The sequence below is a fragment of the Solanum stenotomum genome, chromosome 11 (assembly GCF_019186545.1).
Source record: "Solanum stenotomum isolate F172 chromosome 11, ASM1918654v1, whole genome shotgun sequence".
NCBI classification, from domain to species: domain Eukaryota; kingdom Viridiplantae; phylum Streptophyta; class Magnoliopsida; order Solanales; family Solanaceae; genus Solanum; species Solanum stenotomum.
In genome coordinates this window covers 4,687,191-4,703,354 of record NC_064292.1, presented here as the reverse complement: position 1 = coordinate 4,703,354, position 16,164 = coordinate 4,687,191, and the positions used below count along the sequence as shown (strand labels likewise).

General features: G+C 36.0%; 3 protein-coding genes across 5 annotated transcripts; 1 reads left to right on the top strand and 2 right to left on the bottom strand.

Annotated features, from left to right (window-relative positions):
• Positions 1–198: 198 nt before the first annotated feature.
• Positions 199–1,272, top strand: LOC125843726 (arabinogalactan protein 1-like). Its single transcript, XM_049522913.1, has 2 exons — positions 199–312; positions 485–1,272. The coding sequence occupies exon 2, from the start codon at positions 541–543 to the stop codon at positions 1,099–1,101; it is 561 nt and encodes a 186-aa protein (XP_049378870.1). The 5' UTR covers positions 199–312; positions 485–540; the 3' UTR covers positions 1,102–1,272.
• A 159-nt stretch (positions 1,273–1,431) lies between these two features.
• LOC125843664 (4-hydroxy-3-methylbut-2-en-1-yl diphosphate synthase (ferredoxin), chloroplastic) lies at positions 1,432–8,954 on the bottom strand. 3 transcript variants are annotated; one of them, XM_049522831.1, is made up of 20 exons: positions 8,787–8,954; positions 7,662–7,904; positions 7,214–7,371; positions 6,356–6,462; positions 6,166–6,266; positions 6,008–6,084; positions 5,484–5,603; positions 5,167–5,397; positions 4,473–4,589; positions 4,314–4,388; positions 4,157–4,234; positions 3,958–4,017; positions 3,797–3,859; positions 3,478–3,622; positions 3,246–3,384; positions 2,968–3,045; positions 2,722–2,881; positions 2,538–2,636; positions 2,323–2,427; positions 1,432–1,779 (listed from the first exon to the last, which is right to left on the bottom strand). In XM_049522831.1, the coding sequence occupies exons 2-20, from the start codon at positions 7,867–7,869 to the stop codon at positions 1,678–1,680; spliced, it is 2,223 nt and encodes a 740-aa protein (XP_049378788.1). In that variant the 5' UTR covers positions 7,870–7,904; positions 8,787–8,954; the 3' UTR covers positions 1,432–1,677. The 3 variants fall into 3 exon arrangements, with proteins under 3 accessions (XP_049378788.1, XP_049378790.1, XP_049378789.1); XM_049522833.1 differs by having other exon boundaries at positions 8,887–8,940; XM_049522832.1 differs by having other exon boundaries at positions 8,663–8,906.
• A 2,075-nt stretch (positions 8,955–11,029) lies between these two features.
• Positions 11,030–15,813, bottom strand: LOC125843722 (glutaredoxin-C4). Its single transcript, XM_049522908.1, has 4 exons — positions 15,583–15,813; positions 13,592–13,665; positions 11,450–11,548; positions 11,030–11,353 (listed from the first exon to the last, which is right to left on the bottom strand). Exons 1-4 carry the CDS (start codon positions 15,765–15,767, stop codon positions 11,280–11,282), a joined length of 432 nt encoding a protein of 143 aa, XP_049378865.1. The 5' UTR covers positions 15,768–15,813; the 3' UTR covers positions 11,030–11,279.
• Between the last annotated feature and the right edge of the window lie 351 nt (positions 15,814–16,164).

Genomic DNA, 16,164 nt, shown 5'->3' with positions numbered 1-16,164 from the left:
CGATGAGAGTTGAAATGATTTTACGCGATAAATAATTGGACAAGTTTTTATTTTCTCAATTGTCAAGTAATTGAGCACAACCGCTTTCTCAACAAACAAACAAACCAAGGAAGGTCACCTCCGCTTTCTCTCTTGTTCACGCAATCAACAAAGTCCAGAACCTTTCCCCTTAATCTAGTGTATTCAGTTCCGGATCCGCCGTCTTCGTCAATCTCATTCACGTTCACTTCACGCTTCTCCACAGCTACTCTCTCATTCTCCGTCGCTTTTTTCTCTCTCAACGCAGCCAGAGTCCACGAAATCAAGTAATTAGTAAGTAAAATGCTTTTGTCAACTGCGCCTTTAACTTCATTTTACTCCTTCGCAGTTCGTAAACCTTACAACGTCAATTTCACACTAACCACTACTACTCTATTTATCTCCAGATCTGCATTTTGTTAATGCATCGTTAATCGTGGTTTGTTTACTTTTTTTCATATTGCAGATCTTTTGAATTCTGAAAAAAGGAGGTGGAAAAAAGTACGTACGGTTTTATTGGCAATGTCGCCGCCAATGCTTCGTATGCTCTGTTTCACGTTTTTCCTTGCGATTTTGTCTATACAACAATGTATTTGTGCATATTCGCCGGAAAATTCTCCAAGTCCGGCGCCGGTATCAGGTGGAGATCTAGGTTCTCTACCGCCGATCGCTGCAGCTCCTAAAACTCCGTCACCGTCACCTTTGGCCAATGTGAGTTCTCCTCTGGCGTCTCCGCCGACAGATCACTCTACTAATTCTGCTCCGGCGCCGTCACCTGTAAGCGGAGATAATACTACTCCGACTCCTGCCTCGGCTCCCGTAGCAGAGCCTCCATCTCCTTCTCCTTCTCCAGCTCCGAGTGATGTAGCGGCGAGTGATATAAGCCACGAGAGTAATACGGCGGAGGTGGATGAATCGTCATCGTCGGATGGTGGAATGAACGGAGGAAAGAAGGCAGGAGTAGCATTTGGAGTAGTCGCGGCAGCGTGTGTTGTAGGTCTCGGAGCATTGGTGTACAAGAAGCGCCGGCAGAATATCCGACGAGCACAGTTCGGGTACGCTGCCCGGAGAGATTTTCTTTGAGTTGCATGCTTCATATATATGCAAATCTTTCCACATATATCTCACATTATATACAAATCTATGTAGCATTCGAGAATTTCATTACTTATATTTGTTTGATTCTTTGATCATTGAATAAAAATTGAGTACGTAATCCTATTATTTTGTAGTTTGCTACATCTGTTTAAACTTTAATCATAAATTTGTGATTCGATTATTTCGATTCTCATGCATGCAGCCACATTCCTCTGACGTTACGACCTTCATCGCAACGTTCCTTGTTTGAACCTCACCCTTCTCTTTTATCTGCTAAATGAATGGATCTTATCAACGTCCATAAATGATAAATCATAGATTGAACTGCCACAACCTATTTCATTAGATTCCCAAAAAGGGGACTAGGAGCTTGTATTCATTGATACATGAATTAACCATGTTCTGCATTTTGCATGATACATAAAATTCTATAACATATAAAAAAGCTAACATCTCTGAAGCTTGGAAATAGCAGCTCTCTGGAGTTGCTATACTAGTTGTATTATTATCCAGTTGTATTAGTCTGCATCATTTCCATCTCCTGAACTCGGCGATTTAGTCTTACTCCTCGGTTGGAGGATCAACCCAGCGGCCGTTATCTTTAATTAGCTGGATCAATGCATCCGTTGCATGCTCCATTTCAATAGCGCGTTTTACCACCGTCTGGTAGAAATTTATTTCACCAGTAATTGAAACATATTAGTGACATGAATTGAGCTTAAATGGGGAAAAACATGGTCAGTGAGAATTCATATAAATGACCCCAACTTGTTTGGGATTGAGGCGTAGTAGACAAAAAAGTACGAAATTTGAAAACTAGCAGCAACTACTACTTCCTCAATCACAAGCAATCTGAGTACAACTAACCAGTATTCCTTCAAAAAAGCACATCAAAATATTTCATTTTCTTTAGCTATGTCTGGGTGAATTGTGTATACTTGAAGGATTACTAGCTATGATATTTAGGTATTCTTTTTAGTCAAATGAGAGATAATAACAACCATCGCCGCAGGGAGATGTAAGCATACATGCATCTAATAGTTTTTTTATTCATTCTCTTTCGGATCTATACGATGGCTAAAGAGGATGATCGACTCAATTGATTATACTTTCAACGATATTTTTCTCTAAAAAACTATGTAGTGAATAATGCAAAGCCAAATCCATCTTGCTCAGTACTGAGATAAGGGAAATAAAGCTTGGTACCTTGCCGACGTAAAGGTCAATCTTCCCAGGAGCACCACCAACATATCCAAAGTCAGCATCCGCCATCTCCCCAGGTCCATTCACAATGCAGCCCATGATGGCAATCTGAGAAGGAAAAAGAAACATAACACGAGTCATTTTTATTTACCGTCAGAATATATACTCAAAAAAATTAAGCTATTCAATAACAGTTAGCATTAGGGTCGCGTAATTACTGAAACACCAGGCAAGTGTGACGTCTTCTCTCTTATTTGAGCGCTTATCTCTTGAAGATCAAATAAAGTTCTGCCACAGGATGGGCATGATACATATTCCTGGAAGGGATACACAGAAATGGAAATGAGTACTGTTACTATAGATTGATTCATATTCTTGTTGTGTCCATTCGCTTAGCATTACCGTTTTTGTGTTCCGCATTCTGCAACCTTGAAGCAAATTGAAAGATGTATTTCTGAGGAAATCAAAATCCTTGACTGGAGCTTCCAAGAGAAGACCATCACCGAGCCCATCTACCAAGAGGGCTCCGGCATTTGTCCCGGCACCAATCACTAAGTCATCCCTGTCATGTTGAAATTGTCGTAAGCTAAATTACAAAAAAAAATCCACACGTCTGATTGTAGGTCATTCACGTCTTTCTTGCCAAACCTGTGGGTGTTGCTGGGAAATTGTATGTGATGAATCACTGGAAAGTTCAAGGAATTCTCAGAAAGATACTCAAAAAGCCTGCAAAAGCAGATATGCTCAAGTTAACAGTGTCAAAAGAAGTAGAGAATGGGAAAAAAGCAGCAGCTAAGTAGTTTTCTGTCGTAAATCGTAATGTCTGCCTTTGAGAAAGTTTATTCAAATGGAACGTATAATATTTGGTTATGCCAACTGATTTACTGTAAGACAATGTGAATATTTTTAATCAAGAAGCAACATACCTCCTGGCGGCCTGAACCCTGCCAATTTTTTCCTCTGTATATGGCAGATTATGAAGAATCATAGTAACATCAGAGCTCTTCAGGATTTCCAACTCGTCTTGTGATTCATCGCCACGCACGGACACAACCAATCGTGTACCTACAAGTAGGTTTCCACGTCTAGCCTGATTAATAAAACCTTTGGAAGATAATCAATTCAAAGAACTTACAGAACAAAATACAATTATCACACCTTCGGGAAGAAGCTTGTGAGCACCACCAGACAACTCCTTCAGAGTAACCAAGACCATGGCATTGGGTAATGGCTTTGTCAATTGCTCTGAGAGAGGAGCAATGACTCCCATGCTTATGTCGACCAACCTCTTGAGAGCTAGACGCTGTTCATGTGCAACAAAAAAAATTGACAATCAAGTCACTCTCACAGTAAACAAAATGGATATATCATAATAATGTGCACTAGAAATGCTAAACTTTAACACACATTAGTCGGATCATCAACGAAAATAACGTGAATACTTAAATTACTACATAGAAAAGAAAAGGGTCCTTACAGAATCTATATCATCTAGTGGTGGAAGTTCCCTCAACAGGATTGAGTCCACAGTTGCCAAATCCTGAATTGACACTGATTATAAGTTAGCACAAAGACGGTGCACAACAAGAGGAGAAGAATCGGTTAAGTACACATTGCAATGAAAGCCGTAGAATAGACCTTAAAAGGCATGCCAACAACAAGCTTTGCTGCCAATGATCTATACAAAAGTTCAGGGGTCTGCAAAACCAAAAAAAATGTGACATTTCAAGGAAGATAAAATGAAGAAAACAATTCGAGCTAGAAAATTAGCATGTATAGAAATTGATTAGTAGAATCATATATTACAAACTATTATTAGAGAAGTATCAGATAAGACCTTTAATTGATTCAAAGAGACAGACATGAGAACAGAACCATCTCGATGCAACACGCCTCTGTAGTCTACTTCATCACCCTGTTAGAAAAATCAAACATTTGTTTGCTTCAAAAAATGAAGTCTCATATACCATATCTGCTCAGGTTTTAAAACCGACCTCCTTTTGAGCTGGCAATTCCCCTGACCTACGTTGAAAGTCAAAATAACGTCTGTGCTTTTCTTCAAAGGGGGCCTGATAAAGAAATTAAAAATCTTACTACTTTGTCAAACTTAAAGTACTAAAGCACACTCATAAGCAATGTGATGAAAAGATTACCACTCCTTGCTGAAGCGCAGCTGCTCTTTTTCCAAGGTTTGCCAATCGTCGACAGGGATCTATCTCCTCTTCTGGAGCTTCAGTTAGGGAAACCCGTATTGTATCACCCAAACCATCCTGGATAAATCAAGATTATGTATTTTCTGTTGCTTGATGAATCATTTGAATGGAACAGAATACAGCATTTAGATTAATCGCATCTTCTGTTTAGCACAATTTAACAAATACATTCTTGTCCCCCTCCCCCCCATTTTGACAGTAAGTACCCTATTGCTTACTACAACAACAACATACCCAGTGTAATCCCACAAGTGGGGTCTGTGAGGTAGAGAGGCGTTACCAATAGACCCTCAGCTCAAAAGACATGTTCCCGAAGCAGAATTGCAAGAATAATATGACAATAAAATAGAAAAATACAAAGCAAATGAGGACAACAAGAATAAGAGACTACATACCTACTAAACATCACCCTATCTTTTGCACATACAGTGCGACAACATTTGGCTACTTACTAGCCTTCTACCCTAATCCTTGATCTCCAAACCTTCCTATCTAGGATCATGTCCTCGGTAAGCCGGAGAAATACCCTATTACTTGTCTAAATGAAGCTGGGACCATCAAAATGAATAAAGACATTATTTTTAAAAGATGCTCGGCCTTTAACTGTTATTCATACAGGATAAAAATAGTATACCTGAAGAAGTGTGCCAATACCGATTGCAGACTTCATCCTTCCATCCTCACCTTCACCAGCTTCAGTAACTCCCAAGTGTAAAGGATAGTCCCATCCCTGAACATACATCTCAGCTACAAGAAGGCGATACGCCTGAACCATAACTACTGGATTGCTAGCTTTCATTGAGAAGACGAAATTGTGAAAGTCCAACTTTCTACAAATTCTTGCAAACTCAAATGCTGATTCTACCTGTAACACATTAGATGATACAAATTATCGAATACAACAACGACTAGAACAGAATATTCTAGGTAAGTAATTCAGTTGCTGCTCACCATTCCCCTAGGCGAGTCCCCATAATAGCTCATAATGCGATCTGAAAGGCTCCCATGGTTTGTCCCAATGCGCATTGCACGTCCATACTTCTTACATTTTTCCACCAATGGTGTAAAAACCTGAAGCATTTCAAGGAGAAAATGGATTAGACTCTTGCAACGAGGTAGACTGCTAGACGTCATAATGGTGGACCAAATTGTGTCCAGGAATATGCTTCACGATAAAAGGGGAAATTTCTTCCTGAACGAGAATAATAGGAAGTCAGAGTATCCAATAAACAATGATTAAAGACCTAACGCCAGCGTGATAACCTATTCTTGTTTGGTATTGTCTGTGCTAGCATACTGACTGCAACTTTTGCCGCATCTTATCTTTTTGCACAGCAGTAAACAACGAGGATCTTATGATTAAACCAATATGATTCATATCTTTACATGTTCATTATCATTATCAAAAAATTATCCTTACATGTTTTTGAAGTAGAAAAAAATACAGTATTCATTTAAGTGCGGGATAGTCTGACCTCCTCAATATGCTCAAGTTCTTTCTGATAGTCATCTTCTGTGTACTCTAGTTGCTCAAACTGGGCTCGCCTGTCAGCTGAAAGAAATTAACTGATTAGATCACAGATATTCTCCTGGCTCTTCCAAAAGACCATCACGTAGACAGAGGATGAAATACCAAAGTTTCCAGGATTGACACGTATTTTGTCAAAGCACTCCGCCACTCGAAGTGCAACAGAAGGAGCAAAATGAATGTCAGCCACCAGAGGGATGTTGTAACTGCATGTACAGAACGTTGATGAAATAAAATATGCTCATATCATGAAGTCCATCAAATATAGAGATATGCTGATGAAAATGAGACCTACTTCTTTTGCACCAGAGTATTTTTAATTTCAAAACATGCATCAGCTTCTTTCTTCCCTTGTACTGTAATTCGAACTATGTCAGCTCCTGCATCAGCTATTTTCATCACCTGAGTAAACATGAATTAGCATCATAGCTAGACTTCTTTAGTCCTTTAGGTTTCAAGATCATTAAAGAGGCAAGTGCAAATACAACATGCAAATTATTGGAAATTCGAAAACAAAAAGGTTCACCCCGTGAGCTGGAAATTGATTTATGATTAAGTAGAAAACTTGCTGTAAAATTCAGAACACAGATGGGAGTAAATTTACACACCATCAGAGAAAGTAGCATCCGTGGTGATATGTTGCATTCAATTCTGAATGAGGTTCTATATATAGCGGACTTAGAAAGGTTGCCCAAAATTAGAAAGAAAAAAGTAAAACACTATTCAATGCTGATTCACATGGAACCAAGACCATTATCTTACTACTGATATGAGAAGAAAACACTGTCACAGACGAGACAAATTAGGACACTGGAACACTCTGGAGATTCATAGTCGAGAAAATCCTCACGAAACAGAAAAGGGATAAGGTCAGAGAATGACAGAATGGTAAGGTTACACATAGAGCTCCCCCCTTCCCTTCTCCTTGTCCCTCCTCTATCCCAAGCCTCGTCCCTTCCCCCCAAACCAAAAGTAGGTAAAAATAAGTAAAGAAGGTCGGCTTGTAAAGTTACAAACTCAAAATAAACAGTATTAACTGAGGACACCCAAAGAAGTAAACTCAGCTTCAATACAGCACTAACACAAATTTCATTGCAGATACAGTTATAGCAGACTGCCACCTCTCGCTTAAATTGTGAAGTAGAAGAAGAACCTGTTCTACTGTTGCAGCAACATCTTTGGTATCTGTTGTGGTCATTGTTTGAATTCTAATTGGATGTTCGCTACCAAGAGCCACGTTCCCAACCATCACAGTGCAGGTCTGTCTTCTGACAGTTTTGTATATGGATTCACAATATTTTTGCCTAGGAACTGTATCAAGAAGCATACATCAGTCATCAGAGAATGAATACAAATAAATGTGTTGCTTCTACTTCCAAAATATAAAACGAAGATCTTTTGCAGGATAACTAAATAAAAAGAAGAAGATATTAAAATGCCAAATTTAAATTTCCTATAAGTAGCATCCATGGAGATCTAAGAGAAGTTACTTCAACCGTATTCCAATTAAGTTTTTGTGAAACGTCTCCTACAGGATTCCTACAACATAAATAATCCACACTATTTAAAAGGCAAAGTACTAGAAGCTCTGTAGTGCCTACCTAGTAGTGGACTCCCTTCGGACGCAGGCTGAAGTTCAATGGTCTCTTGATCAGGAATTGCATTTCTTATCACAGAAACCTTGGTTCGCCGAAACTTAACCCTCTGTAAGTCAGAAACTCTAACAAAATTCATACTTTTAGTGAACCCCAAAACATTTTCATTGCTCTTCAGGCCTGTAAATGAAGCTGGAACAGCCCCTGCCGCCATTTTTATCGATGACCCAAGTCTCTATCTTTACACTCCTGAAACATAAGACAACCAATATTCATCTAGTATACATTAGATATCACAAAACAAAAGCAAAAAAAGGGATCTTTCCCAAATCCCTTATGGACCCAATTGATATCTTTCCCTGTTGGAATAAAACTGAAGTATTTGAACTCTTACAGTAGCAGAAAATGAAATAAACCAAGATTTGAGCAGGGCAATTCAAATAGAAAACTCAGCTCAAAACACAAAACTACAACAACTTACTTATGAATATGATCATGTAAATCAATTCAACAAAAAAAAAATTGAAACTTTCTTAGAGAATTTCCTCCAATACAAAAAGGGGTCTCAACAAAAGAAGAGCTGGAGTTAAAGATAACACTACTCACCAAGTAGAAGAATCAAGAACTTACAAATTCTCAATATTCACCAAAATCCAGTTAGGCAGCTGAGAAAACCTATCCTCCCATCTCCCCCTCACCCCCACCCCCCACCCCACCTACACACAAAACCCAAAAAAAACTCATAACTACAACTACTATGGCTCAATCCCAAGTTAGTTGAGCCTAGCTATAAATTCTCAATATTCACCAAAATTCAATTACCCAGACACTCCCCCCACCCCACTCCCAAGCCAAAAAAAGGGATCTTTTTTCAAATCCCTTTTGGACCTAGTTGATATCTTCCCTGTTGGAACAAACCTGAAGTATTTAAACTCTTACTATAACAGAAAAAGAAACAAACCAAGATTTAAGCAGAGCAACTCAAACAAAAAACTACAACAACTTACTTAGAAACATGATCACATAAATCAATTTAACAAAAAAAGATTGAAACTTTCTTCAAGAATTCCCTCAAATCCAAAAAGGGGTTTCAACAAAAGAAAAACTTGAGTAAAACATAACACAACTCACCAAATTCAAGAATCCAAAGAGAAGCACAAAGAATTAGGTCTCAAAAAACTAGTAATAAAATGGGGTTTCAGAAAAAAATGGAAGAGAAGATTGAAATTACTTGTATATACTCTTCCTAACAGATTAGGCAACTGAGAATGCAGACAAAATGAGACTTGTACAGCATCTTTTTGGAATTGTATTGTTTGTAGCCAGCCATACACATTTAAGTGAAAAATTAGTGGCCAATTTTTAATTACTAGAAACTTGCTAATGGACTAAAATGACTGGTAATTTTCTTTATTGTACCCCTTGTGTTTTTGGATTATATTTGTTTTGGTCCACCAAAATAGTGAATTTGCACTCTTAGAACATAATTGGGTTTGGCTTTGTGATGTTTTCTAAGGGTTCTTTTAGTTCAAAACTAGGTTATATTGGGATTATACTTAAATTTTATTCCTATTTTGTGTAAGATAAAAAGACGATTTCTGATAAATTCTTGGCTCAAAATAAAAATTGTGAAAAATAAGTGATAAATTAAATGTGAGTACATAACAAACTCTATATTTTGTTATAAAAGAGTGAAGAAATAAAGGGTTTAATTAAATTACTTTGTGTTCCCACTCCAAGTTTTATATAGCAAAAAAGGAAAAATAATAATTATAAAATGGGAGCAACCAACTTAAAGGATGTAAGCAATGTATTATTACTTCATGAAAATTCAAATTGATAGTGAGAAATAATAATTGAGGTCATATAGTTTGAAAATTCAATATACACATGTAACACATAAATCATCTTTTGTCTATTTTGACTAGATTATAATGAAAGCATAATATTACCAAATACCTATTAATATTAGTTGGAAATAAAATGAGAGAAACTATAATTGACGGTCATAAGTTTGAAACATTTCAATAATCAAGAATAAGTAATATTTTTTCTGCTTCAAAATAGAAATGCTCCCTCTTCATTTCAATAAATAATTAATTTTTATTGTACGAGCTAATTATTTTTTTATTTATTATTTTATTTTTCTCAATAAATAAAAACGAAGAAAATGTAAGAATACACACATACAAAAAAAAATCGATTGAGGCAAGAGAATATTCTATAAGATGGAACGTTAGGTTTTAGGATACATATGTCATGTGTGGACGTTGAAGATCTATCATACCTTTGGGTGTGCGGTGGTTGAAGGAATGGTTATTACCAAATTCTAGCTTGTTGGGGTTATTTGTGTCAAAATATATATATGAATCCCAGGACATCGGTAATCTCTAAAGATCTCAAAATTAGTAAGTGTATTTTTTTACTAATAAAAAAAGTTGTAGACTGAAATTTAGTTTGTGAAAAGTACAAGGATTGAGATGCAAAATTAGAAGGAATACATACAACTAACTAATATTTGGACTTAACAACCAAACTGTGGAAAAAGAAAATAGACACGAGACAATTGCCACGTGTTTCCTTAGGTATTGTTTTACACGTGAAAAATAGAACGCCTTTTATGATGAGAGTAAATGATTAAGGATTAGTTATATTAAGATTAATTTTTTATTGAGAGTTTGGTTTTTGTATTTGATATAATATGTGAATAAGTTATTTGTTGACAAAAATTTCTTTTATAAATGTGAAAAATGATGTATAAAAAGGGTTTAAAGAGATATCTTTGTCATTTACCGATTTTATTTTAGATAAGTCCCGGGATTACTATATCACACAAGGGGAGGTATAATTTATCCTGATACTAATTATTGATCTCGATGATAAGTTATTCCAAACTTGTCAACCAAACAACAAATTAAGTGACACTATTATTTAATCTCAAGACTATTTGGAGTTATCGTTCACATTAACCGACCCCTAAATTGCCTAAGTTATGAGTCCGGTCTCAAAACAAATATTTTTTGACAAACACAAATCAAAATAGACACTTCGCTTATAAATGGACGAATTGTCACAAATGAATTTAACTCAATTTGTTTCATCCCAAAATAAATCACAAAACTTTTAGGGTAGTTCGGCCGCAAATGGGTGAACTACAATTTTTTTATTAATTTTTCACATGAAGCTATATCATATCTAATTTTTAGAACCAGAAAATCCTTCCTCCTTTTCAATTTGTTTGTATTTTTTTTTTGTTTTGGCAACTTTCTTCGTGGACCACAAAATTTAGAAGTCTATCTTACTTTCGTTAACTCCATGCCAATTCAAAACCAGACAAACAAATTTAAATGAAAGGAGCAACGATAATGCTTACAAATTATATTAATACCTACAATAACAAGTCCTTTCTCCTAAAGTTCTTATTAAATAGAGGCTCATGCTTACAAATTTTTGGAAATCCAAAAAGAAGAGAACCAAAACTTAGCTAAGAAAGAGTCTATTAGATTACAATCACCAACTTTTTCAACCTCCACACACACCCCCTCAAAGGCTGCAAAAAAACCTATGGTGATCATATATCATATTACAGAGTCATTGAATTTGAAACCATGTAACAAATTCAGCTTAAAGATCATCATTCTTAGAATTAACACCAAGAAGTTTAGCTAGATCCCCGTTTTCATACGCCTCGATGGTATCTGTACAGTAAATAATATTGTAAGCACAGGATTATGAGTTATGACTAATACAGAGGCAGCAGAGAGAGCACTAAGATATGCTTTGAGTTAGCTTACCATCTGATCCTCCGATATGTTTTCCGTTAATGAACACTTGTGGCACGGTGCGTCTGCCAACGATCTCACTAATGGCATCCTGGATGCTCCATCCATCATCTAACAAGAGGAAAAAGTAAGATTTTGACTAAAGGTTCTGATCAAAGACATGATCTATTGTTGTAAAACAATTCTCTTCACCTTCTACATTGAGTTCAAATAGTTATTGCTGCAAAGCAGTATTGTCAAAGGTGAAAAGTTGTAAAAAGTGCTCCAGATCTATTGGGCTTTAAGCATAAAGCGCAATTTAAGCGCAGGCTTTAGTAAAAAAAAAAGGCAGAATAAAAAATATAATGTAAAACAAGAAAAAAGTAACAAATTCATACGATAATGTTTTCCTTAACAACTACTACACTTATTTGCCAATTATATTTGTTGTTTGGTACCGATTCAAGATAGAACTCATGAGCAATGAATGTGCTTGACTACACTGAACCACAGCTTAAGTGAGATGAAGTGCCATCACTGAGCTGTTCTGAGCTTCAGGACTTAAACACGCCTTTAAAGCCTTTGTCAACAATGCGAAAATCAACCCCCCCCCCAAAGCCCCTAGGTCCAACTAAGGGAAAGTTCTGTATCAGTTCTACTGCTCACGCCCACAAGGGCCTTCGACAATTTGGAATTGTTAGATGTTTGAAACAGCAAGATGGATAACCTAGGACATTATGATCATTCCAAAGTTTCAAGGACTCGGGTTGCTAGGTGTAAATACTAAGCAAAGTGTAGAACTTTCTTGAGTGAAGTAAAAGCCCGTTTGGATTGGCTTTTGGCTTATGACTTATAAGCCCAAAGGCATACGTTAGAAATTCTAACTTATGGCTTTTGGCTTATTTTTGTTATTTTAGCTTAAAAACAAGTGCTTATAAGCAGTTTTCAATTTTTAACCGAACAATATAAAGCTGCTTAAAAGCTATTTTGTCTTAACAACACCTAAAATAAGCCAATCCAAACAGGCTCGAAGTAAAGACCTAAAAGTTAGCCCACCCATCATGGCGGCTAAAGAGCCTCAATTTAAAGCAAACAAAAGAGAAGCAAGAGAAAATAACATGGTTGTCGTCCAATTAATTAGTTTAGTATATATTCTGGGCAAAACGTGTTACTTTTCCTTACTTGCCTGTCAATTCAGTGTCTCATTCCCTGCAAAGCACCCGCAACTTCAAATCAACAAGAGGAGGAAGCTCAGGACATTTATAAACCCTTTTGAATTCACATTCTTTTTTTGGAAAAGTAATATAAACCCTTTTGGATTCCATTATACATGTGGAACATATACTCACTATAACCTTTGTAATGGGTTACAGGTTACCATAAATCTCTATAATGTTGAAAATATTTTAAGGTCTACAAATGGCCTGAAATTTGGTCTTATGGGTGATAAGCTGGTTTAAATGATTGGCTTTTGATATGACATGAAATTACAGCATTCAACCAAAACTTCATCTCTCTGAACATTTGCGTGTAAAATTAAGGTTCCCAATAGTCTTCATGTGGTAATGCATGCAATAACATTCCTCTAAGGGTGTTCGGTACAGAGGAAAGCATTTTCTTCAATTTTCCCATGTTTCGTTGGTCAAATTGTTTTGGAAAACATTTTCTCTAGGAAAATGGGTTCCTTAAAAAATGAGAAAAAGGACTTCCCTGATAAAGTAGGATTCCTAAGTGACATTCCAATTTCATTGTCTCATCCCCAACCCCCCCAAAACCCTACCCTTGACCATCCCACCCCCCTAATGTTTCACATATAAATGCACTTGTTTTTGTTTTCTTACCAAACACTAGAAAATAAGTAAAAACCACTTGTTTTTCAAGAGAACATTTTCCTTCATACCAAACACACCCCAAGTCTCAATTCGCTCGAAGTGTTTCTATTTAATTGGACAAGTCCAATTGACCTTGTCAAGAAATCGCAGAAAATGTGATTGGCTGATGGCAAGCCTAATAAGATGTAATCTGTTTGTATCTTACAATTTTACTTGATTACTGAAATCCATTGTAGGCAGTTGAGAAAACCTTAGAAGGTTGGCAGCTATAATCCTGCCTTACAACATGTAGGGATAGATAAAGGAAAAGTTTTGGTTGAGACTAGGGGCATAGGAAGGATACCTCTCTCATCAAGCTCAACGACATGAGGTTTTTGGTTCAATTCTTTGAATACAGCCTTTGCTTTCCTACAGTATCTGCAAAGCAATATAAAATTGATGCAAACAGTTAATACAACATACAATAAACACAAATAAAATAGTATTTGCATGCCAGGTCATTATATATACTTTTAAGAAGTTGAATATGTACAAATAGGTTTCGAATAGGAAAATTAATGAATCTATAAGCCATATTAGTTGTCAGTGATTTTGATCTATTGAATCTCAAACATTCTTATAGGTGTTAAGGCATGGATTTCACTGGCTAACAGGATACATGTTGTATTGCCTCATCAATATTGTGAGTCATATTTACCGTCTCACAAATGAACTAGACAGAATTTACGTGATAACTTTAGAATTGAAAAAGAGCACAGGATGAGCACTTGGGGAAAAGGTCCCCATAATTGTAAATGTGATCTGTTTGTCATTTTGAATGATGCATTCAGAAGGTAAAAGTACTGTTTCTCTGATATGTCCTCAGAATTTAAGCAGAGAGCATATTGGACACAGATCATAGTTTAGATGCAATTCTCCCCAATGTCATCGAGGTACCTCCTTTTAGATGCATGACTCTTCAATATAATATATGGAGAAATAGCAACGGAACCATAAACTAGAGCAATTCAAAACTCAATCACTATGTTTCTAGCATACCATTTTCTTCAAAGACTTGAGAACTCTCCCCCTAATTCAATTTTCATAATCGTGTGGGTATGACCAATATCTTTCTCCTCCAAGTCAAATCTACCATACGTGCTGCTGAAGCCCCTGAATATGGATACCATTTACTTCTTATGAAAAGCTTGGTATCCATGCTCCCAAAAAGGGAAAAATATATCTCCAAGAGGTAAATACGAGAAAACAGAACAGAAGAAAACTTTTCCCACTCGTTAAAAACTCCTCATTTCTCTACTTGGGGGCCTAATGGGATAACGTTTTTCTGAAAGGTAATTAATCTACAAATGGTAGGAGAATAAGGATAAAATCCTTAGAGCCATAAATTTCTGATAGTAGAGCATTCGAAATAGGAATGAGGTGGGGTGTACACAAACCTTAACAAATCTATGATCTATCTTGGTCGCCATAATCCTTTAGTGAGAAAGGTAGATCCATGGGCTCTTTGATTAGACATAACATGATCAAGGTAAATCAAACTTCTTCTTTTTTTATGTAATATATTAATCAGTTTTATACTTTCTTTTCCTTTGATTTCCATGGCGTAAGATTCAATTATAACCTCACAGAACAATCAGAGTACATCCATTATCATAAAGACCAATTCTTATTACAATTAATAAGCTAAAGACAACTCAATAAAAGAAGGTATCAAGCTAAAGCGTATCAAACTAGCTAAACGCCTAAAAGGGGAAAATGTTCCACATTTTTTACATCGATCCATCCAATAATTAACTCAACTATAAACACCAAAATCAAGATCTTTCTGTAAAGTATATAGAAAAATGTATTACAACCTTCTTTGTCACATTAAAATCCTCATAAGAAAAGCTTCTTCCTTACATGCTTCAATATTTTTCAATACTCCCTTAGTCCACTTTAACTCTTCCAGTTTAGAAAATCAAGAGATTTATATTGTTGTAAAGTATAAACTATAGTCATTTCCAAAAAAACATTAAATTTATTATATTCATAAGGGTAATGTAATAAAATTGTCATGGACGGAGGGAGTAACTTTTTGTTCAAATTCATCAAAGACACAAACTTTATCCTCACTTTTGGTAGAGTAACTCAAACCAATAAAAAAAGGGTCACTCAATTTGGAATTTATCATATCAATTTGACAATCAAAAACCACAACAGATAAAAAAGATATAACTGCATTACAAAAGGGACATCAAAATTACAAATGAAACACAATCAGATAATAAGCTAAAAACCCATCAACAAAATAATAAAAAAAAGAGCTTAAAGAGAGAGAGAAAAAAAACTAACGGGCAGTAAGATTTGGAGAAGATAACAATGGAGTGAGAAGAAATCGTCTTTTTGACGAAAGCAGATGAATCTCCAGCTTCAGCAATTGTTGATGCGTATAACAACACAGTTACAAATACTATAATTAAGAAAATGGGTATCGAGGAAAACGATGTAGAACTGGAAAATGCAGTTGATTTCGCCATTTTTGAGCTCTGAAAGAGTTGAAAATTAATTTGCTCTTTCAAGATCTCAAATCGAGTTTTTTTTCTTCAATATATATGGAAAGTATATTTTACCTGATTGGGCTTTGGGATTTGGGCCTTGTTTTATTTTGTTATGGGCCTGGTGATAAAATTGTTGGATGAATTAGACAAAATAACCATTTTTACGCGGGTGATTACGAGAATGATCTTGAAAATAAGTCGTCTTAAAATAATTATTAAGTTTTTCCATGTGGAGGCTATTTTTGACTTTTGATAGTGAAGGTTTGTTCATGGAGCAAGCGGGGTCAAATGTTTAAGACTATTAATTTTTGAAGGTTATTGATGGTAATTTCCCGACTTTTATGATTGTTAATTAAAAATCTATTACTGATCCGAA

Coding starts and splice junctions, on each gene's coding strand:
- LOC125843726 (XM_049522913.1), top strand. CDS start 541: ATGTCGCCGCCAATGCTTCGTATGCTCTGTTTCACGTTTTTCCTTGCG.
- LOC125843664 (XM_049522831.1), bottom strand. CDS start 7,869: ATGGCGGCAGGGGCTGTTCCAGCTTCATTTACAGGCCTGAAGAGCAAT. Junction 5,398..5,483: donor GGGACTCGCCTAGGGGAATG/GTGAGCAGCAAC, acceptor AATGTGTTACAG/GTAGAATCAGCATTTGAGTT. Junction 4,389..4,472: donor CTGCGCTTCAGCAAGGAGTG/GTAATCTTTTCA, acceptor TTTCTTTATCAG/GCCCCCTTTGAAGAAAAGCA.
- LOC125843722 (XM_049522908.1), bottom strand. CDS start 15,767: ATGGCGAAATCAACTGCATTTTCCAGTTCTACATCGTTTTCCTCGATA. Junction 13,666..15,582: donor TTCTCCAAATCTTACTGCCC/GTTAGTTTTTTT, acceptor ATTGCTTTGCAG/ATACTGTAGGAAAGCAAAGG. Junction 11,354..11,449: donor ACATATCGGAGGATCAGATG/GTAAGCTAACTC, acceptor TTTACTGTACAG/ATACCATCGAGGCGTATGAA.